Below are 26,678 nucleotides of genomic sequence, written 5' to 3' on the forward strand. Positions count from 1 at the left end.
AGCGAGATGAGTGGGAGAGGCCAGTGAGGAGGAGGTTGCAGTAGTCCAGGCGGTAGATGATCAGAGAGTGGATAAGGCATTTGGTGGCATCTTGGGAGAGGAAGGGCCGGATGCGAGCGATGTTACGCAGCTGGAAGCGGCAGGATTTAGCAAGAGAGAGTATGTGGGGGCCAAAGGGGAGAGAGGAGTTGAGGATGACACCAAGGCAGCGAAGTTGGGGGACAGGGGAGATAGAGGTGTTGTCGAAAGTGATGGCGAGTTCAGAAGGGGATGAGGTATGAGAGGGAGGAAAAACTATGAGCTCCGTTTTGGCAAGGTTAAGTTTGAGGAATCGAGAGGACATCCAGGAGGAGATGGCAGAGAGGCAGGCGGACATCCTAGAGAGGAGGGAGGGAGATCAGGAGAGGAGAGGTATAGTTGAGTGTCGTCAGCGTAAAGGTGGTAGCTGAAGCTGAAGGAGCTGATGAGTTCACCCAGGGAGGAGGTGTATAGAGAGAAGAGTAAGGGTCCCAGAACAGAGCCCTGAGGGACCCCGACTGGAAGGGTGGACAGGAGGGGGGGAGAGAGACCCAGAGGTGGTGACAGAGAAGGATCGGTGAGTAAGGTAAGAGGTGAACCAGGACAGGACTGGGCCGGAGAGGCCGAAAGACTGGAGGGTGTGAAGGAGGGGGGGGTGGTCAACGATGTCGAAGGCTACAGAGAGGTCAAGGAGGATGAGAAGGGAAAAGTGGCCCCTGGCTTTAGCAGTGAGGAGGTCATTGGTGACTTTAGCCAGGGCAGTTTCAGTGGAGTGGAGGGGGCGGAAACCAGACTGGTTTTGTTTTAGTTACTTTGGTTTTTGCCTTGTTGTCTTTTCCTAACATTCTGCTTCGTTATGCAAAACTGAGCTTACTGTCACAGAGGAGGGGCAAAGTAGGGGGGGAGTGTGGATTCTACAAGTTTAGAAGTGCCTAAACTTAGTCTACCTACTATACCCCCAGTCTACCTACTATACCCCCAGTGTACTGCAGTGTCCCCCCAATGTTCCCTCAGAGAAACAGATTTTGCGGTGAGTAAAAATCCTATTTCTCCATCCCTCCTTTCATGTTTTATGTTAAATCTGATCTCTCTAGGTGATGAGCTTTCACGAGAAGCCAAAAAACCACGAAAAACAGGTGGACTTGCTGGCAGCAGTTCAGATGAGTTGGACAGTGGGTCGGACTCCTCCGATAAAGATGCTGGGAGTGAAAGTGAAAGCTTTAAGTCTATGAGCTCTGGAGATGATGAAGATGATTTTAATCCATTTAGAGATGAATCGAGTGGGGATGATGAAGATGGTAAGGGCTATATATAAACAGTGAAATGTAGTTATCAATAGAAAACTGTAAGATGCTTTTGTGTAGAAACATTAAGTTTATCACTGAACTTTTATGGGATTAGTTTTTAGAGGGGGAGGAATTGGGTATAAATGTGTAAAATAACAAAACAAAAAAAAAACAAAACATGGGCAGCTGGGATATAGATGCTTCATGCTGGGGTCTGCTACACCACCACACACAATGAAAGGAAGGAGGAGGTGTGGATAGGGGTTCTTACCCCAGGGCCCAGCACCAGGATCCTAGTGCATATAAAATTCAAGTGAGTAAAATACTGTAACTGTTATTGTGACCCCAGAATTGCAGTGTTCATTAAAATAAGGATTTGAATGTAGTTGTCTATATCTTGGGGTTGATTGTGACGTAGTATTATAATATATTTCCCTATTTAACATTGATGGTATTTAGTTAAATAAGAAATTCACTCTCCCCCTCCCATTATGCAAGTCCTACATTTCTCGTATTTCCAAGAGTTGACACGAGCCATGAGTATATAATTTGGCACTTTCAGACTTCATGAAGAAAATTTAAACACCTCAGTCTTCTATATCCCCTCCTTGCTGCAAACTGTTTAGATTTTTTATTTTTTTTTTCTGAGTGCTCCCTGGAGTAGTGCTTTGCATCAGGACTGCCTCTGGCAGCAAAGGATTTTATTTAATTTATTTAACCTCTTCACAAATCATGCACAGTTTATCTGGGTTTCATTCTCACCACCAGTAACCGACCGTTACTGGCCACTCCTACTGGTGTTGCCATGCCACAAAACACTTGTCGACTTCGAATGCCAACTGCGCACTAGTAGGATTCGGCTGCCGCCACAGGACTCCTTTGCAGTGTCCAGGACCGTTTACTTCTGGGGTAGCTGGTACAGTTGCTTTAATGTCTCTTTGCTGTGGGCTGGCTGAGTAGTGAGCTGATCGCTTGCTACCCGGCATCCCTGGTCCATAGTGAGTAGAACGTTGACACAGACACTGGGTTTAACACAGGACAGCCGGGGAACGGATTAGAGTGTAAGCTCTTGCATGCTGTATCCTGTGACCAACAGATAATAGTCGCAGGAAGAATCTTCAACCAGTGATATTGTCAGGGTGTAGTCCAGCCCCCTGATCTGACCAGTTACCGAAACATCAGATAATTTAACATCATAATGTGATATTTCTCTAGACTTGGAGTTATTCTTTTTAATTTACAAAATTAATATCAATCTGTGATTTCCTAAAATTTGCTGTTCGCATTATCCATGTAGTTTGTCTATCTTTATAACAAGGTTGGATACAGGTAATCACCCCTTCCTGTGCTTTCAGGCTGAAAAGACCTGTTGGCTACAGAGATGAAAAAAAAATCTAATTAACATGGGGGGGTCCTTTCTTCAGTCCATTGCGAAAACACATTTCCTTCACACAAACATGCTTATTGCATTGATATAAATAAGCGCACTGCACCCCTAACCTTAAATACATTTAGTATTATTTATAAGTGCTCCAGCCACAGGTACCCTTTAGGTGCAGCCTATTGCAGCCCTCCACTCTCTATTAGAGACTGCATTCAAGTTGTCCCAGTCACTGCCATAAGTACTGATAGTCGGACCCTGCACTGCTACTGCGCCATCTGGTGCCATACCGTGCACCAGTTGGTGCAGCTTTTGGTAAGTGAACTTCCCTCTTCTGACTAAAAGTCAACAGAGGGAATCCCACAGTCTGTCAGCCCCCAACAGCTGTGGCCTTCGCGGAAGTGCAGTGCCTCCAGTGTTGGGGAGGTGGATCAGCAGCCCCTCACTAGTCACAGTCAAGTCAGTGATGCAGCCATCTTCCTCTCCAGCTCCTCTATAGTTCTCGTTAAAAAAAGGGATTGAGAGAGGTATCTGTGCTTAGTTATGCCTACACACACTTGCTGGGGTAGTCTGTCTATGCAGAGTAACTTTCCTTTTTACTTGTGAACTGCAGTTGTCATTTGTATTTTTTCTCCTGCATCCTATATGGGGGACAATGCTTCCTTGGGGTTGTGTGAGGCTGCAGGACCCTAGCTCTTAAGGGTTAACTTGTAAAATTAGTTTTGAACCTCTTCCCCTTCTCTCAACCCCAATGCTCCTCAGTTAAATCTCACGTACCCAATAAGTTAGGAACGTTTTTATGGGGCTGCCTACTGCAGCTTGTTTAGGGTTGGTTATGTTTACTTTATTTATTTTTAAATAAAGTATTTTTATTGAGATTTTCACAACAAACAAGTTACTACATCCTAACTTATTACACCCCATATATCTAATTGCATGAAATGTGCCCATACAAGACAAGATGGTTGTTTTTTTTTTTTTATTGTGATCCAGTTCCCAACCAACTCCTTTACATCAGAGAAGGAATAACGGACACCTGATTCAGATGAAACCAGACTCAACCTGAGGTTGGCATGAAGACCTAGTACACAATACCACCGTATCGAAAACTAAAGGATATGTGCTTCAAAAACGGAGCCCTTCCTGCTGAATATATATGGCAAGAAGGAAAATTGATTTCCCCATGTCAAATTCTTAGTTCAGCCTTCTCTCACGTGAAGACCCTCTATCCCATAAGCCACCTGCAGAGAAGACTAATGGCCTCCAGAGGTTCAAACATTTTCTACCTGTTAAATAAAAGGACAGGATCCTGACCAATGTCAAGGAAAACTTAAATTCTGGTATTGAATAGGAGAACCAGGACCCTTGCTCTAAGCTGGAGTCGGGCTGCATTTCTGACATTATCCATCCAAGGGTCTCCAGCAACCAATAACAGGCTAGTAGTTGGGAGGGAAGTAGGCAAGGCAACGCTGCCATGAGGAGGAGGTTGTCAAAATAATGTACTGTAGGGAACCCCCTCACTTCAGTAATACCCCATTCATACTGCACCAAAAACCCAGGTTTTTGCCTGGGAAAGCCAAGACGACCTGGGTCAAGGTGCAGTATGAATGGTCCCAGGTCTAATTCTCGGGTCTTTTGGTGGGGTGATTCACCCACTCTGAAGAAAATGTAGATCTCTTATGTGGCTCAAGCAGATACTTAATTACCCTTAAATGGTACATTTAAGTCTTTCCCATCACTAAGAGATGCAGCTCCAGGAATGGACAAGGCAGTAGACTTTTAAGGAGGCACCATCTATGGAGGTAGTTCCCACTCCACCATCTCTACCCAGGCAAGAGATACGAAATGGGAAATACCTGAAGACAAAAAATGTCTTGTGTGACACAGACCATGACTCTTTGTACAGTTTTCATAACTAAAGAGGATGGAAAGGAATGTTTTTAGATTGTTTTACATTAGGTCGTATCTGGGGCTGGAGCATCTATTTGTTCTTGTTACCAGGCCCTGAGGGATTGTAGATTACATCAAAGTGTATTCCTGAAAAGTTCACCCCTCCTACTTGTTTCGAAATATGCGATTCAGAATTGTCCCAAGAGAACCTGGGTTAACTAGACCTCTCCTCACAAACCAAATAAGAGTCAAAGTATCTCCAATGTGAAGACGCGTGCCAAATTAACACCATTGCCCATGTTCCAGCCCACAAAAGCTCAGCTGAGTCACCGCAGTGAGATTTAAATATAATTAGGCGACAGTCTCCCGTTTAAGGAGCATCTTTTACCGATCCTGTTGAAAGGATTGTCGCTTGCCTCTTCTGGACACAGCAATCGGCACCACCATCTACGCTGAATCCCTGAACGGTTATGCTTGTGCTGTGGTATTCCTCTGCTGCACACTGGCAATTGGATATTGCCATCGACTAGGCCATTGAAAACAATATCTGGAACAGGAGACCTTAAATTGCTGATCTTCATACAGAATTAAACTTTACACTGGTCCATTTGTCAGACATAGTATAAAGGCTACAACATGCCATGAATCTGTGAATTTTGACCTAGAATAATAATATAAATTCTGGTACAGATTAAGCAATACAAAGGTAAAAAAAAAGTTGCTTAAAGTATAATTCCAATATATTGGCATACCAACCAAAAATTAGTAGTGCCTTTTTAAACGTCTCCCACCCACTCACGAAAGAAGGAAGTGAGAAAATTGATAGGTACTTATCATGCAATGGCATAGATTGAATACAAGAAACTCACTGGTGGGATTTCTCCACAATGGAAGCCCACCAAGTAGAAAAAACTGTGTGGAGGGGTGTTCCATCCTCTCTAACCCAGTGCAATGGAAGCATCCTGAACTAGGACAAGTCCCCAAATGGGTCTCATGCCCCTAGCATTCTCGGCTCCTAAACCACTGGCAGAGCCAGCAATTACATGAGGTTCACTGGGGGTAGGGTATATGCCGAGATAACACACCCTATTCTATCTTGGAAATTGCTTCTTCCTCTTGGGATATCAGCGGAGTGTGGTGGAAATTCTGTTGGCACCAACTCCGCCACACACAGACAGGGGAGTGTGAAAACAGGAGGGCTGTGATTGCAGCAGTAGCTAAAGCTAAAAATAACCTTAACTAGGTTGATACCGGCAGCCCCATAAAATCCTTGCCCAATGCCTTGGGCACTTAAGTTAAACTGGAGATGAGTTGGTGAGAGAATGAAAAGGGTAAGCCAGCTCTATATCACTTGGTAGCACTATCCCCCAGATAAGAAGTTGGAGAAAGCTGCATGTCCTGTATCTGCCTCCTGTTGCTGGACTGAAGCTCCTCTCCTCTGGGTTGATTGTGGTTAGCACTTCTGCTTCACAGAACTGAGGTCATGAGTGCGATTCCCGACCATGGCCTTATCTGTGTGGATTTTGTATGTTCTACCCATGTTTGTGTGGGTTTCCTCCGGGTGTTCCGGTTTCCTCCCACACTCCAAAAACATACTGGTAGGTTAATTGGCTGATATTAAATTGCCCTTAGTTTCTCTCTGTGTGTGTGTTAGGGGATTTAGATTATAAGCTCCAATGGGACAGGGACTGATGTGAGTGAGTCCTTTGCACAGCGCTGCAGAATTAGTGGTGCTATATAAATAAATAGATGATGATGATGATTGTTCTCCTTAAGGGCTCCTACTGCTGTCTTGAAGCCTGGGGGCTAAGTACCTCTTTTGTTAATAGTAAATTTCTATCTGTGTGGGACATTGTTACAGACTGTTTTTCACGGTTTGTTATGATGTTTGCTCATACTGAAGGACCTTGGCTCTATACCAGAATATATTTTTTTTGTATGTCAGATTCTAAGGCTGGAGGAGGGAAATCTGTTTTGTATTTCAGCTTTTCCAGGTGCCGGACTGTATTACCTACCCGATGCCCGTGTGTGGCCTAACTCTCGCACGCCTGGTTGGGAAACATCAGAAATGGCAGAACTTACTTGGATGAGATTCCTGGCTCAGTTGAGTGTTTAATTGCCTTCTCAGTAGATCTACCGATGGTAGATATTCCAGTGGCTTTCTTCTCTCTAAAGCTGCCACTCTTCCCATTCCTGGGGCAGCTGCTCTCCAGGATGAAATGGAGAAGAAACGTGAAAACATTTTAAAGTTTGTTTATATTGCTGCTGGTGCAGCACTCTGACCTTCGTTGATGTCTGCATGGGTTTACAAGTCCATGAAAAAATGCTCCGATCGGCTCTTGGAATGAATGTAGTCTGGCCGTCTTAAATCAGAATTGCTCCTCTTGGCAGAGCACATCAGAGAAGTTATCCGAATATCTGTGATGCAGCTTCTACCAACTCTGGGATATCTGCCTTTGCTGTTGTGACCAGGCGAGCACTTTGGCTCTGAGACAAAGTTTGCTTGGCTTTACGATTCAGGATCCTCACTTTCAGTGCAGAGCACTTCTGTTCAGTCTGGCCACCATGAGTTTTCATAAAGGTGATGGCAGCCCTGTTGAGAGTTCAATCACCATTGTGCCTTATCTAGACATTCTGCTTCTCAATGCAGTAAGCCCACTTCCTGCATATACACCACCACAAGATGGCTCAGGTACTGGAATTACGCCGGTCAATTTTGAATCTCCAGAAATCCCCTTTTCTCTTTCATCCAGTCTGGGGGACACTGCTTACCATGGGGTTGTGGAGGGGAGCACGGGAGTTGGCACCTAGCTAGTTAACTTTAGCACTGCTGACAGACCCCTCCCCTCTACAATCCCCCTGCCCCTTCCTGTTCAGTTTTTTTTTTAGGTGCCCATGGAGTTGGGCAGTGTTTTAGTTCTGCTAGGTTTTTTTTTTAATTTTATTTATTTCCTATTTAATCCTTTTTTTTCATTCTTCTTTTGGTGGCAGACCTGGGAGTGTGTTCTACTATAGAGAACACACTCCCAGAATAGCACCGCAGGCACTACTCTGTCAGATGAGAGCCAGAGGCTCTCACTGGCAGAGAATAAGAGTGCCAAACTCCTGCCTGGACCCTCTATACCAGTAATGGGCAACCTGCCCCATTTTAAGATCCTCATGGTCCTGACCTCTAGCCTTCAATGTGTCACACTTTACCTTTTAATCTCTAACTAGTTAAAACAATACATTTAATCAAAGAAAGGGACACCAAACTGTAATATATCAGCAGGCATTCATTCATTTCACAATAAATGGGCTTGGGGCCCACAGTTGAAGGCTTTTAGAGCCACATGTGGCTATAAGGATGCCTGTTGGACATTAGTACTATACACCGATCATCCATGTCTCCCATTGGATTCAGAGAAAATGATTTAACAAGTACAAAAATGTTAAAGCAGCACTATGTTCATGTTTCAAAATGATGGCTCTTTGCAGCATTCAGTGATCCCTAACAACTTGGAATAGGATTTCTTTGGCTATGGTAATGTGTAAAAGAAAATTAATCTTTTCTATAGATCCTTGGCTGATTAGAAAAGAGCATAAGAAAAGTAAGGATAAAAAGAAGAAAAAGAAAAGCATTGATCCGGATTCCATTCAGAGTGCCTTATTAGCTTCAGGTCTTGGATCTAAACATCCCAGCTTTTCATCTGCTGTTAAATCTGCTCCCATAAGTACTACTCCTTGCCTTCCAGGTGAGCATTTATTTTGTGTAACACCCATTGTGATATCTCTATAGACAACTGAAAAGAGATTAACAGTTCTTCATTCTCTACAGCCATTTCTAGTAATGCCATTTCCAGTAATACGAATACCAGTAACAGCTGTGTAACCAGTCAGGATGCTGTAGAAAGGGCTCAGCAAATGAAGAAAGAACTGTTGGATAAACTAGATCAATTGGCAGAAGCTCTTCCTCCAAACACATTGGATGAGCTTATTGATGAACTTGGAGGGCCTGATAACGTGGCAGAGGTAATGTGCAACACACGTCAAGCTTTCTGTAAAAGTACATGCAGCTTTTTCCCTCCCATTTTTTGTCTTTTATAGTGCTTATGCTTTTTAGTAGATTGTGTTCCTTTTTTGTTTGACTGTAAACAAGTGCCCTCTCAAAATACACTTCTTCACTGTTCACTACCCTAGCACCTTTTAGACCACTTCTCGTCCACTTGTCTCATTTCGTCATTCTGTCTCTGAGCACTCTTCCCTCTAGACTGTAGGATCTTTTGTTGATCTTTGTACTCATAGAATCCATAGTCGATTATGTGCTACTTAACAGTTTTTATAATTTGTACTTATATTTGCCCTTGCTTGTTTTGGCTGATTATGTTTAACTTGTATTCATGTGATTTTTACATTGTGCAGTGCTGTGGAATTTGTGACTCTCCAAGTAAATGATATGATGAAATAGAAGTTGTTTTGTGCAAGCATAATGGGAATGAGTTTGTGCAAATGTCTGTTTATTGTGTAGGGCGTTCTATCCTTATACTTAGGATTGTTGTTTGTCTTCCAAAAAAGATGACCGGAAGAAAGGGCAGGGTGGTCAGCAATGATGATGGAAGCATATCATATGAATCACGGTCAGAACTTGATGTACCTGTTGAAATTCTAAATATCACTGAAAAGCAGAGGTTCATGGATGGGGAAAAGGTAAGCATTCTACATTGTAGTTTCAATCCAGGTTAAATGGTGTATGTGTGTTAACATTTTGGTGTTTCGTAGAATATATCAATCATCTCAGAAGCTGCTAGTTCAGGAATCTCATTACAAGCTGACCGCAGAGCTAAGAACCAGAGGCGAAGGGTGCATATGACACTGGAATTGCCTTGGAGTGCAGATCGGGCCATCCAGCAGTTCGGTGAGTTTAGAGTTGCTGAGGAGAGGGCAACAATTTTTGGTCTTCTCATCTTCCATTTTATTGGACTGAACACTTCCTTTTTTTGTGGCTTCAATGCATCTGCATGTTAATGTTATTTCATTTTTACACTTTTTACCTAGATCTTTCAAACTATTCAGCCTTCATTCCTTTGCGGTAATCTATTTTCTAAATGTAATATTTCCTGTTCCCTGTAGGTAGGACGCACAGATCTAATCAAGTTACTGCGCCGGAATATGTCTTCCTTATCTCTGAATTAGCTGGAGAACAGAGATTTGCTTCAATTGTTGCAAAACGATTGGAAAGCTTGGTAAGGGTTGCACAAAGGCCTTTTTACTAGCAACATTTTCAGGCATTGTCTGTACTTTGTCATTTTCAACTAATAATAAAAAGTCACTTTAGGAAATGCTTTGTCAAATTTGAAGAATACTCTACTTCATGGAATGTGCTTTTTCCTTCTAGGGCGCCTTAACACATGGTGACAGGAGAGCAACAGAATCAAGGGATTTGAGTCGCTTTAACTTTGATAACAAGGTAAAAATCTGTTTTTTACTTCTGAGGGGAATACTTTTACCTGCAGTATGTGATGAGTGCAGTATGTCTTATGAAATTCTTCTTTGTGCTCCTACAGATTTGATTTGGGTGTTTTTGTGTTTTGTTTTTTTTCTCTCACTCATGGTATATTTCTTTGCAGTATGGTAGAAACGCTTTGGAAATTGTTATGAAGTCAATTGTAAATTTGGACGCTCCTTTGGTATCTCCGCCTTCTGATTATCCCGGAGATTTCTTTAAAGGTGAGTGATCTGCAGTACTTATGTTTATTTTCATTTATTTATTTTTTTCTGTGACAGATGCTTGAACTACCCCAGCATTTTACTGTATTGTCATTTGAACCTTCTGAAATTTGCTGTCTGAACAGGGCATTGCTAGAGACTAGCAATTCATGCAAGCTCTTGTCTTCACAATACCTTGGAGTGATAGGCGTAGGGTGAATGTTAACTATGGAGGCAGGGCACTGGAATGTAACAAAACTTATCATCCCACCTTATAACGCCTGTTATTCACTCAGTTCTTTGTCCAGTGCCCTGCATAACAAGTATGCCCAGGGATATTTTATTTGACTTTATACTGTGAGGTACACCCTCCACTGTCCTCTGTAGTGTGGCTGGAAGGTGTTCTTCGCCACCTTTTTCTGCTTCCCTTATAGGAGTCCCTCAACTCTTTCCCTGTCTTCTAGAAAAGTAAAAACTTTTTTTTGCCTTCTATAATGCTCATTTATTGCTTCCCTTCAGACGTTCGCCAAGGATTAATTGGAGTTGGTCTTATAAATGTTGAAGACCGGTCTGGGATTTTAACTCTTGATAAAGGTACGGTCCAGGACCTGTGTTATGTGTTCTCTTGTCAACCATGAATGAGGTGGCAAGGGTGCCTTGCTACAGTATCTGTACTATTAGTAATACAACATACTGCATCGATCAAAGAAAGTAATTAAGTTGATTTTCATTTATCTGAGGCTTTACAGCGGAGTGCCCAAAATTATTAATTTCACCAAAATCCTCATTTATGCGTTAATTGTTTTCCACTTTGCCATATTGTCCATGCTAAGGTTAAAGAGCCATAAATTTATGGTAAAAATCTATTTAGCAAAAAGTATTATACAAAAGGATTTCTTAAGGTGCCTAAATCTGATTTTAGTAAACCTAGTAGACAGATTTTAGGGATTGCATCTCACAATGTGGATGGCTCAACTTCTTGTGATTTGACTTAAAACACAATTCATGTTCTTTACAGATTACAACAACATTGGAAAATTCCTTAACCGTATCTTGGGTATGGAAGTACATCAACAAAATGCACTCTTTCAATACTTTTCCGATACGCTTTATGCTGTAATTCAAAATGCTAAGAAGAATGGCAAATATGACATGGGTATTTTAGGTAAAGTTATCCACATCGTGTAAAAAAAATAATAATAAATAAATTTGGTGAAATTTATTTCTGAGCATATTTAATTGTCCTATTTTTATTTAAAATTTTTTAGATCTTGGTTCTGGAGATGAAAAAGTTAGGAAAACTGAGGTTAAGAAATTCCTGACTCCAGGATATTCCACATCAGGTCATGTGGAATTGTACACAGTAAGTAAAAAAATAAAAAAAACTTGCCCATTTTAAGGATGTGATCATTATTGAAATCTTGTTTTAAAAAGTGCATTAGACCTTTGTTAAACTTTGTTTAACGATCAGGTTCTTGATCCATGTGGTAAGGTTGTAACGCACAGCTACAAAATCCCCCCCCCCCCCCCCCCTGAAAATCACCTGACTGCTACTGTGTGCAACAGCGGTCAGGCAGATGTTTACTTATGTTCTTCCTTGTTTACTTATGGTTATTAAAGTCATCTGTGTGTTACAGCCTATAACTGCGCAATAATAAAATGTATACACAATAGTGACAACAGGTTGTTAACTTTTACAGATAAGTGTAGAAAGAGGAATGTCTTGGGAGGATGCTACTAAAATCTGGGCTGAACAAATTGGACCAGATGATGGGTTTTATTTATCACTTCAGGTAAGAAATGTTCTGTCTCTAAATTAATTTCTCACTAGTGACCTGTTAAATTGTAGCTTGTTCTTTAAAAAGGGTTGATTAATTGGCGTACATTTAGTTTTTTAATTCGTTTTCCATGAATTTTTCCAATACAGTCTATTGTACTGGTAGCATGCATTAATGCATGAGAAATAGATTGTACTGTGTTGCAAAATTTTAAATATGGCATAAAAATTTTAAAGCTTGATGAGAATAAACCCATAAGAAACCAATCACCCTATCATTTTTTGTTCTTTTAATTTTTTCTTTTCCCACTAATAATTTTTATTGAATAAAACTGTAGATTATTGGGGTACAGAAAAGAGATAAGGGTGAAGGGTACAAAACAAGGAACTTGGGAGGGGTGACCAGAGGGGAGGGGAGGATTACCATAAGGTGTGATAACTGGCATGCTTCCTGATCAAGAGTTAAATTGGGAAGTTTTAGACCTCCCTGACTTCTTGGAAGAGTCATATGATGGTAAGCCATTAGTGGGCGTTTCCGCTTCCAGACATATGCGATCATTAGTTTGTATAGTTGATTTAGATATTTTTTAGGAGCAACATAGGGTATAGTACGAAAAAGATGCATCATTTTAAAGGTGGCAATGTGGCCCAGCCCAGCCAGGAGACCTCATAATTGATCCAATTAGTCTCAAATATGGCTGGAATATGGATGCCCAAATAAAGCAAAGAATTTTGTACCCATATAAAAGGGAACTTCCTCTGTAGAGGTGTAAGAGTGGATAAGGGGATATTAATGGGCAGAGCCTCCGATTTAGTGATATTGAGTTTATAAAAGGAGGCAGCACTAGCTATCTAAAATGAGCTTGAGGGCCGCCAAGAGGTCCCTGGGCTGGTGACAAACAAGAACACATCGTCGACAAACAAACCTAATTTATAAGGGGATGAGTGAAGTGATCCCCGGGAAGTCCGGTGCTGCTCTAATTGTTTGGACTAGGGGTTCAATAGCAAGTGCAAACATCAGAGGAGATACAATCATCCTATCTTTTAATATACTTCTCTGGCATTATTAGCCACTGAAAAGTACGATCACAGCAGATAGTTGTGAAATAGCCCTAAAATCATACATGTATTCCCACAAAGTAAAGTAAGTTTACTATAGCTTGCCATTTGTTAAATGACCACCTGCTTTTCTCTTGCCCAGTCGTTTGGGGGGACACTGCCGACCATGGGGAATAGAAGGTACTGTGCTGGGAGTAACTTCTATCAACCTGACTGGCCTGCACCCTCCCCTCTATGCCCCGTGGATGGAAGAAAGTCAGTTGTTTTTTTATCCAAACTACAATTTTTAGTTTTAGTTCGATTCTTTTTTCTTTTTCTATTTTCTTTTTTTTTTTTTTTTGTTTACTTTTTTTTACAACTAGCAGTGTTCACTGAAATGACACAGACGAGGGTCAGGAAGGAGCAGATGGCACTCCCACCCCACTCCCATGCCGTCCCCCACTTTTCAACTCTGGCTGCCCTGCAAAAGGGTCAACCAGGAAGCAGAAAACAAAGCAACTAGGGATCTAGAATTTGCACCAGGGCAGCGACGGTCCTTGGAATGCAGTCAATCTCCTGCAGTGCGGCTGAGACGGGTCTGCCAGTGGTCCACACTTCCTACAGTGGACTCGCACTGTGTTGGAGTCTGAGCTAGCAAGGAGTGTTAACAGCTCCCACCAGGATTGGAGATGGACAGGAATATCTGCCATGTTAGGGATGACAGTGAAGACATTTCCTCAACAAAGTGGCAAGGCTGAATCCTGATAGCAGATTTAAGGTTCCAGGACAGTTTCTGTTCTCATACTCCTTGGACGTAGACATCGCATCATGGGAAACACAGCAGAGTGTGGATGCCCTCATTGCACACCTGATGATGAGGTCCTATACCATTCCAATCTCTAGTGCTGCTGCCTTATAAGACAGCGCAGATAGAAAGTGTGAAGGGATTTTGAAATCCATTTTTCTTTCATCCTATCTGGGGGACACTGCTTCAATGGAGTGAGTTGGCACTTAACTGGTTAACTTTGTTAATGTATCAAAGCTAACAAACCCCTCCCCTCTGCAACCCCCTGTAGTCTCTCCAGTCTTGGTTAAAAGCCCAAGGGAGTTGGGCTTACTTTTATGACAGAAATGATTCTATTTTTCTCCAAAATTTAACTTATTTTTAGTGAGAGCCAGCCGGCTCTCGTTTACATCGAAAGTATTGTGTTTTTGTTTTTTTATTTTAACATATCGGTCAGAGCCGACAAGTGGCTTATAACCACTGCCAGGCTGCTACAAGACCGTGATACCAGCGCTGCCTAAATGGCAAAGAGCAACGGTTAATCGGATCGATGGGGTCAAAGTGAACTATTCCAAGGGCACCAAACACTGCCCGGGAAAAGAGCAGCAGACACTGAGTTGCTGGCAGACTTCTCCTGCTCCATAAGACATCTTAGCCTGATTGCAAGGCTAAGTACCACTTTTCTTATATCTCTATATCATAGATAGGGGTATATTGAAACAAAAATTCTTGTTGCAATAGCATTTATTTGTTAAAATATAGAATACTACAGATACACATAACCTTTGCAAGGGATACTCATTTTTGACTGTCATAGATTAGTTAGTATATTTCTGTTTGTTTGAGAGTGATTGCCTGTATTTCATTCTTTTACTGTTATACTGTTCCCTTAAAAAAATGTCTGATAAAGCAAAGGCACCTCGGGCAAAATATTATACCTGTTCCAAGTGTAAAGATAAGTTACCAGTGTGACTACAGGACCCGGGTGCACTTTGTGCTGACTGCAGCGGGGGTACCCTGGCCGTGCTTCTGAGGTTAGCTCACCGCCACTAACAAAACGCCAGCATGGGCAAATGTCCTGACACTGGGTTATGACATTGGTTAAGCTGCTATGTAAACCAACAGAGATTCCAGTGTTTGGAGCATTTCTCCCCTCTCTAAGTAGCAATTTACCCCTTCGAAACAGCCAGTACTACGGGGACTGCCGAGTCCACAGACTTAAAACAGGCTCGGGCTCTGTCTTTCCTTGCCGCACAAGATCCTTCTGCAGGAGTACCGGCTTGGTCTGCTTCCCTAGATAGGTTAAACCGGTTCTTGCATGTGCCAAGACTCTTATCCAGAAATAAGCGACACCGATCCACTAAACCCCCTTTTGACCCTCTGATTTTGTAGGGATCGTCAGAAGAAGAGGATGACTCTGATTCTACACAGGTCATAGACCTAGAAGAGTCTTCTAGATATCAAGTTATTGACGACCTGGTGGTAGCAGTTTGTCAGACATTAGGTGTTCTGGATCTAGAAGAGACTAGAACATTAGATCAAATTCTCTTCAAAAAAAGCTAGGAAACGTGTGTTCCACTTTCCTTTATCAGTAGAACTGAAGGAAATGGCAGAAGCATCCTGGAAACAACCAGATCGGAAATGTACTATTCCACGAAGGTATCTGGCTTTATATCCATTACTGGCTTTATATCCATTACAGGACCTCAACCAATTGGAACAGGTTTCAAGGGTTGATTCACCGGTGGTGCGCTTAGCACGACACACCACACTCCCTATCCCAGGGACAGCCACCCTGCAGGATAATACTGACTGCAGACTAGAGGGATTTTTAAAGTCTACACTGTGGTACGTATGTTATTGGGTTGCCAGGGCTATGGAAAAATGGGCTGACCAATTAGCAGTGGGTCTGCAAAGTTCGGAATTCCTCCAACTTGGCCTGCAACTCAAGGAGGCTTCCGGATACTTATAAGAGGTCGTCCAGATTGCAGCCTCCATTTCTTCATCTTTTTCTGCTACCGCAGTAGCGGCCAGGAGAACCTTATGACTCGGGTCCTAAGATGCAGAAACTTCATCAAAAAAGTCATTAGAATCACTCCCTTATTCAGGGGGAGTGTCCTTTTGGCCCTGAACTAGACAGCATAATTTGCCAGGCCACAGCAGGCAAATGCAGCTTCCTCCCTGTAAATGTCCCAAAACCTAGGACACCAAGGTTTGGTTCATTTAGACAGTCATTTCGTGGGGGCTCCGCTGACCAGGGCTAGACACAGGCCGAGAACTTTGGCCACTAGAGTACAATGGTATAGAGGTAGGTCGTCCTCATCCATGAAACGTTCATCTCCCAAGCTTCCAGAAAAGCAGTCAGTTTAACGGACTCCCTCCCCACCTCGCGTCTGCGGGAGTAGGTGGACGTTTGCTACTGTTCAGAGATCAGTGGCCAGCGTCTCAGAAGACTGTTGGTTTCGGGGGATCATGACGAGAGGATACATGGATAGACCTATCGGGTCCAGCACCTCGTCTGTTCAACAGCTTACCCTGCGACCCTTGAAAGAAAGAGCTGATGCTTACATGTGTTGCCTGTCTTCTTTCCCCAGGAGTCATTCGCAAGGTTCCGAACACCAAAAGAGACTGGTTCTATTTCAATCCTTTTGGTCCCAAAGCCGGGCGGCTCTTTCCGGCCTGTTTTAAATCTAAAGCATTTAAACTAACACCTATGGGTGGTCAGGTTTCGAATGGAATTCCTCAGGTCTGTCATCGATGGACTGGAACCAAATCAATTCTTGGAGTCTATAGACAACAAGAATGCCCTCCTTCACATACCTATCTGGAAAGCTCATCAGGCCCTTGTCAGATTCACAGTGGGACCATCTCACTACTAATTCAGAGCCCTCCCATTTGGGCTTTTGACAGCACCAAGAGTATTTACAAAAATAATGGCAGTAATGTCAGCTTGTCTTCATTCCAGAGGAGTGCAAATAGTGCCCTATCTGGACGATTTGCTCATAAAAGCCTCCTTGTTCACCTGCTGAATCAGCACCTGGTCCCTGGAGATGCACGGATGCCTCAAAAATCGAGAAAAGTCGCTATTGATGCTGTGCCAGAAAATAACCTTTCTGGTACTAATCATGGACACCAACAAACCAAATGTTTTCCTTCCAGAGGACAAATCTCAATCCCTGAGGAACCTGACGGCTCGGGTTATGACCTGCCTCAGACCGTCGGCCCCCTTGTGCATGCGTCTATTAGGAAAGATGGTATCGACTTTCCAGACCATTCATTGCGTTCGGTTGCACTCACGCTGCTTTCAGTGGGATCTCTTGAAGTGGTCAGAATCCCACTTCCTCAAGAGAATCCCATCTGAGATTATAGGGACAATTGATAAAATTATCACTGGAGGCGAAGGCTTCCCTCAGATGGTGGGTGGTCCAGGACAATCTAACAGTGGAAAGGTCCTTTGCCCTATGGTCCTGGTTCAAAAGCTGGTGAAAACCTTGTTATCCCTCAATCACATTTCCATTCTTCAGTGCATAAACTTATGGGGTGGATAGTGTCTTGTTTCAAAGCAGTTTAGTTTGCTTGCTTCCGTTCATGGCCGTTCCAAAACGAGATAATAGCAAGGTAGTCGAGGTCTAATTCTTGGCAAAACAGTTCTTGCGTCTGTTTCCATTGACCCGTCCGTCTCTTTTGTGGTTTCTGAAGATGAGGAATCTCAGTCAAGCACGTACCTTTTTGGTGTGGAACTTGACAATAGTAACCACAGACGCCTGCCTATATGGCTGTGTGCAGTGACACTGAATCTCCGGGAGAAGGCAAGGCTGCCGATCGATGATGTTGAGCTACAGGCAGTTCTCAACGCCCTGGTACAGGCACAGCTCTTTCTGAAGAGCAGACCCAGTCTGATAACGCCACAGCAGTTGTTTATATCAACCACCACAGGGGTACCGGAAGTTCCCTGACCATGAAGGAGGCAACCAAGATCATGCGCTGGGCAGAACATTTTGTCCCGGCAATATTGGCAGTCTTTATCCCAGAGGTAGACAGTTGGGAAGCAGACTACTTAAGTCGCCGTGCCATTCATCCCAGGGAATGGCCCTTCCACACAGAGGAGTAGCCCAGATTGTAGACTAGTAGGGTCAGCCAGAGGTTGACATGATGGCCTCTCAACTAAACCAAAAAGTAGACCGGTTTTGTGCCAAGGATCTGCAGGCTTTCCTAGTGGATGCCATTACAGTTTTCTGGAATTACCAGCTGGTGTATATCTTTCCTCCGATTCCTATATAGCCTTGGGTACTCAAGAAGGCCAAGAGGAAGGGGGTGTATGTACGTCTGCTGGTACCAGACTAGCCAAGAAGATCCTGGTACTCCGATCTTCTCGGCATGGCAATAGTACCGCTCTGCAGACTTCCTCTCCTGGAGGATCTTCTGAGCCAAGGTCCATTCCTTAATCGGGACTTGGAGCTTGCTTTGACAGCTGAGCCCCCGATTCTCTGCAGAAAAGTTTCTCTGACAGGGTCATCCAAGCGATGATTAAGTCCAGGAGAATTGCGTCTTCTAAGAATTATCACCAGGTCTGGCAGTCCTATATAGACTGGTATGAACGGCGAGGTGCATCCACTTCTTCGTTCCTTCTGAATAAGGGCCTAAGTGTAGCTTCTATTAAGGTTCAGGTCTTGGCATTGTTTTCCAAAGACTGGCTTTGTTAGAGGTCCACACCTTTCTTTAGGCCAGCCTTCCTGTCCAACCACGTTTTGTTCTACTGGTGGCACGATGGGATCTGATTTTGGTTCTGTCATTGCAGAAGTCAGTTTGAACCTTTTAGAATCCGTTCCTTTAAAAATTCTGGCCTGTGGTTTTATTTTTTATTTTATTTTTAAACCCTCACCAAATCATCTGCGTGGCGGGTCTCTAAGTTGACGGCTCTGTCCTGTAGGTCGCCCTTTCTTATCTTTCACAAGGACAGAGCGTTTTTGCATACTAAGGTCTTTTTCCAACCCAAATTGGTGCCAAATTGCACATCAACCAGGACAATGTTATACCTGTGTTCCCATGGGACTTGCAGTCCGGTTGTTAGGATTCGAATCTTCTGTTGGATGTGGTTAGGACTTTGCGGATCTATGTAAAACTCATGGCATCTGTGCGTAAAACTGGTCTCCTGGTGTTATACGACACTCACAAGAGAGGATGATTGGCAGACAGTTGCCAGATGGATTAAGACTGCCATTCTTAAGACTTATTTCTCGGTTGGTCCTCCAGTTCTAGAGCAGATTATGGCTCACTCCACCAGATCGCCCAGCACCTCCTGGATGGTGCGAAAATGGAGCTTTGGTCGAGCAAGTGTCAGACGACTAACCTAGTCTTTCATCCACACCTTCACCAGATTCTATCGCTTAAACGCTAGCTTTGGCCGAGAAGTTTTTCGCACAGTATGGTCTGAGCGTACCCATCCATAGGACCAGCTTTGGAACATCCCCATGGTAACTGTCCCCCAAATGGCTGTGCAAGAGAAAAGAGGATTTTTGTTTTCACCGTAAAATCTATTTCTCTTAACCCGATAGGAGGACATTGCGCTCCCTTTTTGTTCTGTTTTTGGGTTGTAGTTTCTGTTTGAATGTGACTTTAGTCCTATCCTTAGGGCTTTTAGTTAAATAAACTGACTTTCCTCCATCCATGGGGCATAGAGGGGAAGGGAGTAGGCCAGTCAGGTGGTTAGACTTTAGTGTATTACCCCCAGGGCAGTGCCCTCTATTCCCCAAGGCCAGCAATATCCCCCAAATGGGTTAAGAGTAATGGATTTTATGGTGAGTACGTATGTGTGTGTGTAAAAACAATAATAAGTCAAATTTTATATTTGACATGTCAAGGTTTAACTTATATTGAACCTTACACAGTATATTTGAAAATTCTATTTCTACATAGCCACACTTTTAAAACTCCCAATAATGTTTGATTTTTTTATTTTTTTTTAAACTTTTCTGTTTGCAGTACTTGACTTGCATGCCTTCTTACACTATATTGTGTGCAATAGTTATTTATTTTTTCCTTTTCAGATAAGGAATAACAAGAAAACGGCCATTTTAGTTAAAGAAATTAACCCCAAAAAGAAGCTTTTCCTGGTGTACAGACCCAATACAGGGAAGCAGCTGAAACTCGAAACGTTGTCAGACTTGAAAAAAAAATATAAGAAGGTAATGTTTCATTTAGTGTACCATGTACAATTTTATATGGCATTTAACAAATAAGTATGTAAATGTTTGCAGAACTGCAGCACATGGTGTTTATAGACAATCAATGAGTGGTGATAGTCATTGATACCATCTATTTACTGTAGATCACAAACTCCAGTAAAAACACCGGTTCTGTGATAAATTTGAATTTCTGACTCCTCACAAATTGTTCAGTACTGATATTTTCGCCTCATTCTATCTAGAGGACTCTGCTCCCTTGTGTTGAGGTGAGACTGCTGTAACTGGGCACTAGATAGTTAAGCTATTTTAGACTGAAGCTCATCCCCTCCCATACACATCCATCTTTTTTTCTTTTTTTTTTGGTTTGCTTTTTACTGGGGTTTGGGCAAGTAAAGGGCTGCCAATAATAGCCCTGTTAGTTTACTTCTTTTTTTATAATGTTTTGACAGGAGTGATCATTCCCCTCCACAAAACTCCCTCAACCGGGCCATGGAATCTTAACTTTGGTTTTTTCAGTTCTTCAGCTTCCTCCATTGAACCTTCAAGGTGATTGAGTTAAAATATTTGACTTGGAACATGACCTTCCTTCTAGCCATTTCTCCAGCTAGAAGGCTTTCATAATTGGGGATCCTGTTCTGCAGGTCTCCCTTCTTGATTTTTTTTTTTTTGATTTTTTTTTTTTTTATTAAGACAGGGCAGTCTTGCTAGTGACCTATAGATTGTAAGCTTGCGAGCATGATGATGACTCCTAAGGTGGGGTCGGGTCTTCACCATAGTCATTAAAGTAATTTTCTCTTTAAGATGGTCAGGTTACTTAGGACCAGCTACATCTCCTTGATGTGGTTAGAGCTCTTAGAATCTACCTGAATATGACTTTGGGTGTTCATAGGCTGTTCTCTATGACACGCAGGCACATGGTTGGTCTTGCATCAAAACAGACTATAGCCAGATGGATCAGGTCCACTTTTCAGCAGGCTTACTTTAGTTCAGTTCAGCTGATTCCAGATAAGGTTTCTGATCCCTCCTCTAGATCAGTGGGTGCTTCTTGGGCAGTGTAAGGCTTCGGGTGAGCGGCTATGTTGGTCAGCCACCCGACCCTCTGTCCACAAGTATAAAAGATTTTACTGGCTCCATATTTTTGCATCCAAGGATTCTGGCTTTGGATGGCAACTGTTGCGTTCAGCTGTGTCTCGAGCCTTTAGTTCAGCTTTAAAATATCCTCAAGATAGCAGTGTTCCCCAAATAAGATAAGGGAGAAAAGACTATTTTTATACTTCTGTTAAATCTATTTCTCCTAATCCATCTGTGGGAACTTGGTGCCCCACCCTTTACACTCTGTGCTCTATTTATTTGGACTTGGTGGTAGTTTTTTTGTGTTTACCCTGTGGGGCTCTGTACTATATGGATGAGTGAAGTTTTAAGAGGGAGGTACTTCAGTCTTTAGAAGCTTAAGTGTTTAGTGCCCAGCTCCTGCTCCCTCACCTCAATCCCAAGATAGCAATGTTCCCAGACCGATTCAGAGAAATGGATTTAACAGTATAAAAATACTCTCTTCACATACAACATATCCGATTCGGTTAAAAAGAAGCTTTGAATGCTTGCAGCATGACCTGTATTACTCTGAAGCAGTGTAACACAGAACTGCAGATAGTCGTACACATAGAAAAAAAACGTAATCCTTGCAAAACCTGTTTGTAGTACTCCTATTTTGTAGGGAATGTGCATTTAGGTGTATTGTTTAGTCTTCCCTGTTTGCAGAGTATGCAGTCCTGTTAATTAGGCCTAGGAGTCCAGAAGCCTTTTGAGTTGTAGCTGTCATAAATATTGTCAGGTGGGTTTCTGAGCTTAAGGTTTCTGCCAGTTTCCAACCCAATATTTCCAAATTTTCACACTAACAAGTAATGTCGTCATTATATTCTTGCTCTTAGTTCCTTTTGTATTTAATTTTTTTTATTTTTGTGTTTTTAAACAAAATATGTTTTAGTTTCTTAGTTTACAAAGCAATAATACAAAAACATAAGTCAAACAGAAAAGGAAGGAGGGAGGGAATAAATCAGGAAGGTCGAGCAGAGAACTTCGCTCCTTTTTGAGAAAGAGGGCAACTGGATATATCAGATTGTTGAGGCATTCTTGTGCGCACTTATGAAAACACGTCGTAGGAAAAAAGTGTTGTAAGCCAGAACAGCCAGTCATGTTCACTTTCTAAATTGCACTAGAGAAACGACTAAACTGATGCTGTGAAAGCAGAATTTTTGTGCACAAATTCTCATAAACATTCCACCTTTTGAGAACGTCACAAACATGCATGGTTGACGGCCACTACAATAAAATTATGACTTGCATGACAATAACTTGCCAACAAAAGACCACCTCCCTGATGTGAATGTACATCTGGAAGGGTAACTTAAAAGATTAAATGGAGTATGTTTTGTATTTTTTTTTATTTTTTTTTAAAAAACAATAAAAATGCTAAATGGAAGAAACACACTTGACCCATCTTAAGTGAGCCATACATTGCATGCAGTCACCTTGAGTGACCGATTTGGGGAGCGAACGTCGCTTGAGTTGCGTATCCTGCGAAGTGTTGGTTTTGTTATCTAAAAAAGGCGATGGATATTTTATACCTTTGTGAATGATTTAATTACCAGTTTTTGCTTAGAGCCTAGGTTCCCAAACTGTGCTGTCACAGGGGTGCCGTGGATAGGAAGAGGAAAAAAAACCTTACCGATCCGACGACTCCCGGGACCCAGCATCCTCCTGCCTTGTCACTGAATGTCGGCGTAACGTCATCACACCCGACATTCAGTGACAAGCAGCAGGAGAGAGAGGATTCTGGGTTCCGGGCGCCGCCGGATTGGTACGTTTTTTTGGGGGTTTTTTCTCTCTTCCTGGCCATGGCGGGAGGCAGAGAGGGGGGCAGAGCGAGGAGGCAGAGGGGGGGTGGATGCAGCAAATTATTCTTTGACAGTAGTATAATTGAAAAAAAAATATATAAATATTATTTTCCCTTTTGGATTTATGTGTATTATTTTTGCATACAACTAAATAAGTATTTCTGTCCTGATCTAAATACGTATTACGTTTTTTGACCCAGCTACTTATAAAACAGGACTGCTCAGTAATTATTTTGGAGGGGTGGCTGTAAAAAATTATGGAGACTCTAAGGGTGCCGCGAAGTGCAAAAGTTTGGGAACCACTGGCTTAGAGAATTAAAGTAACAATGTCCAGATGACCACCTGCATGAACAGCTGTCACAATTTCCTTCTCTATTTCCCACACTAGTTCTTTATCCATCAACTATTTTCCACTTTTTTAGGTTACTGTGCAATGTGATGACCTTGTTTTATTCTTGACCGTACTATATATGCACAAATTCATAGTCCATACAATGTCTAGTTTGACTTGGACATACTTTAAATATATGTGATTTTTAGAGTGCCTCAATAAGATTTGGTATTTTTTTCTGGGTTTGTTCCACCTAACAAGTAATTACACATGTCTCCATGATGCCCACCATCCTTACTGTATTACCATGGGCTGTCTCAATTAGGACAGCCAATTGAAAAACTCTACAGTGAAGCTAAGAAATGCACTATGAATACCAGCTAACTTTTTAGCTTAAATATAGCACTATTGTTATTAAACTGCTACAACAGTCACCTAAGTGACCAATGCCTTGTTACTAAATTGTATCTTCTGCTCTTGCCAGGTAACGTCTGATGATGCCTTTTCTCACTGGAAAGAACAGTATACATCTTCTGCTGATATATGTACACATGCTTATTGGTGAGTATATTCTCTGTTGGTAACAATTATTTATAACAGAGGACAGCATATTAAAAGAAACTAGCATGTGACCAGTTTTCGGATTTTTTAGTACTATAAAAATGTCTGAGAATGTCATGATCATCCTACCATGAATGAGATTGGCATCTATCACCCCTTTTCAAGTTAATAAATGTGACACTGTGCCTGGATTTCTTGGACTTGCCCTATGTTGGTACAGATGACTGCAGTTTTTGGTCCTCTAGGAGACAGAGAAACCGTTATGAGTTCCCTTTGAACTACGACTCTGGATAGACAATGGGCTCTCGTTTTGTTTTCCGCTTGGAAAAAGACATCTAATGTTTTTCTGTTTAGCTTAGTTTTAAATTGTAGGACATGTGCTATTCCATTCTTTAGAGGGGGGGGGGGGGGGGGGGTGGTATTTAGTCTTCCCTGATTGGAGAACATGCAGTCCTATTATTCCCAGGAGGTCAGAAGATTTTTGAGCTTTTGTTACCACAAAAATGTTATTTGGAATTTGTTTTTCTAGTGAGCGAAAAAACAAAATCTTTCCAGTACTGTATTGGGTATTGGACACCTAATCATGGGTAACTGTAACTGTTGATATTTGAAGTTCATTAGTGTGTGAATATTTTCATCCATTCTGGGTGACACTGCTATCATGGGGTTGAGTGAGGGGGAAGTAGGAGTTGGCACTTAACAAGTTAATCTTGAGCTACCGACAGACCCCTCACCCTGCCAAATCCCCCTGAGTCCTCAGTTTGTTAGGTGCCCAAAGGAGTTGGGCTTCTTTTTCTTTATTGTGGTGAAGGTTTTCACTATATAGTTTGATTTTATTTAACTTTATATTTATTTAACTAGTACCGAGAGTGCTCTGTATTACAGGGCACTCTCGGGTGAGGAGAGGCGCCTATCCTCAGGAAAAGGAGGGGGGAAAGTTGTCTGCGATGTCCGGTTGGAGAGTGTGCTGGTGAAAGGAGCACTATTCAGACGACTCTGCTTATAGAGAAGCAGAGATCGCCTGGGGGCAGGTTAGCCACCATTAAAGGCAGCAGGAACGGAATGGACACCAGCTGTCAGGTTTTCTTCCAGAGGACTAGCGCAGCTCATCCTGCGAAGCTTTCAAATTCTTCTTCATTCTGACAATGCCACGGCAGTGTCATACATAAGCAGGCAGGGAGTCACCAGGAGTGCAGGAGCAAGGAAGGTGACGTATCAGATTTTCGCAGGGGCCGAAAAACACATTCCCACTGTATAAGCAATCCTTTTCTCTGTCCTACCACTGGGGGACACTGCGTTACCTTGGGGTATAGTAGGTGGGTCTGGAGTTAGGCACTTATAAACTTGTTTGTTTCCCTGACTCATCCCCCACTATGCCCCTCCTCTGTAGCTGACTTCAGTTGTTGTAAGGGCCTTCTGGAGAAAGGTCACTTCTGTATAGGCTCCTGCCTATACTTAGTTTAGCATAGGGCTCTCTAAGAGGTAGCCCAGGTTCTTTTCACATGTTAATCTGTTTTTTCTATCGGCTCTCAATCTAATGACCCTCAAGTGGATTTGTCCATAGCCAAGTCGGGTCTCCCTAGAACTTAGGAGGTGATTCACAGCTCCTATTTACTCGTGGGAGTTCAAGAGTTTCTAGGAGGGGGCGCATCCCAGCTAGTCTGGTGGTCCGCCGTATGTCTCGCAGAGCAGTGTTCTACTGTTTTAGGGGAATTGTGCTGTCGTCCCTCTTTTCCCGTTTTCAGAGCGGCCTCATCTCCTAGTTCGGCTCTTTTTGTTTTCATCATCTGGTTTGACGTTGTGCCATCGGATGCCTAACCTTTTCGGCCAGAGAATCCTTGCAGGGAGATGGTTGCTACCTTCAATTCAGCGGTAGAGATTCTTCCTCAGCTGTTTTCTTTGGGCTAGATATTATATTTGGTGTAAATTTCTGAAATTTCACACGTCCCACTCAGAAATCTTTAAAAGAGTGCAGCTTCCGTGGCTCTCTGTCTAGCTCAGCGGAAGGTTGTTTTGCTTAAGTGGTTTCTTTATGCTCAGCCCACCTTTGGTTGGTTGTAGATTTCCAGGGAGTCTAGTTCTCGTCATCAGGAGGCTTGCTTTGGCCTCCGGTGACTCTGAATTAGTTAAGCTGTTAGCTCATGGTTTGAGTGCTTCCTGGTATATATGTCGGGCTTACGTTGTTAGCTCTCTATATGAGTGCTCCCTCAGATATTGCTGAGTTAGTTAAGCTGTTTGCTCATGAAATGAGTGCTCCTTTGTTTATCTCTGAATGGTTTAAGCACTGTATCAGTGCCCCCTTAGATATCACTGAGTGACTTAAGCTGTTGCATCAGTGTATATGGTGGTCCTTTGTATATCATTGAGTGGATTGAGTTGTTAGCTCAATGCAGGCTGTTCTCTTGGATGTCACATCTCGTAGGGGATCTGGGGCGAGTGTGTGTATGGCTCTTCCTCATTTCCTTTATCAGAAACTTAGTGGCGGTTCGAGACATAATTGGTTATGAAAATTAGTGCCTGCATTCCACTGACACAGATTGTAGTTCATCATCAATCTTGTGCCTCTTCTTTTTGTGTAACGTTTCTCCGACGGGAGATAGTTTGTGCTCTTGTTCGCACAGTACCTGTTAGGAATTTAATGCCCATTTAGCCTCTCTAACGCTAAAGAGCGTAGGGGGGACAGGGTCTAGGTGGTCTCTTGACACTGCATCATGACCAACATTATGTCTGTACCCCTCTGCAGGTTCCAGTGACTTTTACAGTACACTTTCCAGGAGGGTTGCAGCTTTTTGTACGCCACAAAAGCGTCATTCAATGGCGCAGTTGTACAGAGTGGCAGCGTCTGTTT

The 26,678-nt window shown here is 42.6% G+C and overlaps 1 protein-coding gene across 4 annotated transcripts in view; it reads left to right on the forward strand.

The window, feature by feature from the left end:
• SBNO1 (strawberry notch homolog 1) overlaps positions 1–26,678 on the forward strand; it is a 61,357-nt gene that overhangs the window by 27,705 nt on the left and 6,974 nt on the right. For all 4 annotated transcript variants that reach the window (XM_075177419.1, XM_075177435.1, XM_075177427.1 and 1 more), the window contains exons 17-30: positions 1,113–1,316; positions 8,133–8,309; positions 8,393–8,586; positions 9,130–9,261; positions 9,334–9,469; positions 9,685–9,797; positions 9,950–10,021; positions 10,182–10,281; positions 10,780–10,854; positions 11,279–11,425; positions 11,529–11,623; positions 11,961–12,053; positions 19,907–20,044; positions 23,754–23,830. In XM_075177419.1, coding sequence (XP_075033520.1) covers positions 1,113–1,316; positions 8,133–8,309; positions 8,393–8,586; positions 9,130–9,261; positions 9,334–9,469; positions 9,685–9,797; positions 9,950–10,021; positions 10,182–10,281; positions 10,780–10,854; positions 11,279–11,425; positions 11,529–11,623; positions 11,961–12,053; positions 19,907–20,044; positions 23,754–23,830 — 1,753 coding nt within the window. The remainder of the gene's footprint in view (positions 1–1,112; positions 1,317–8,132; positions 8,310–8,392; positions 8,587–9,129; positions 9,262–9,333; positions 9,470–9,684; positions 9,798–9,949; positions 10,022–10,181; positions 10,282–10,779; positions 10,855–11,278; positions 11,426–11,528; positions 11,624–11,960; positions 12,054–19,906; positions 20,045–23,753; positions 23,831–26,678) is intronic.

Source organism: Mixophyes fleayi, chromosome 1 (assembly GCF_038048845.1).
Source record: "Mixophyes fleayi isolate aMixFle1 chromosome 1, aMixFle1.hap1, whole genome shotgun sequence".
In the NCBI taxonomy this organism is placed as follows: domain Eukaryota; kingdom Metazoa; phylum Chordata; class Amphibia; order Anura; family Limnodynastidae; genus Mixophyes; species Mixophyes fleayi.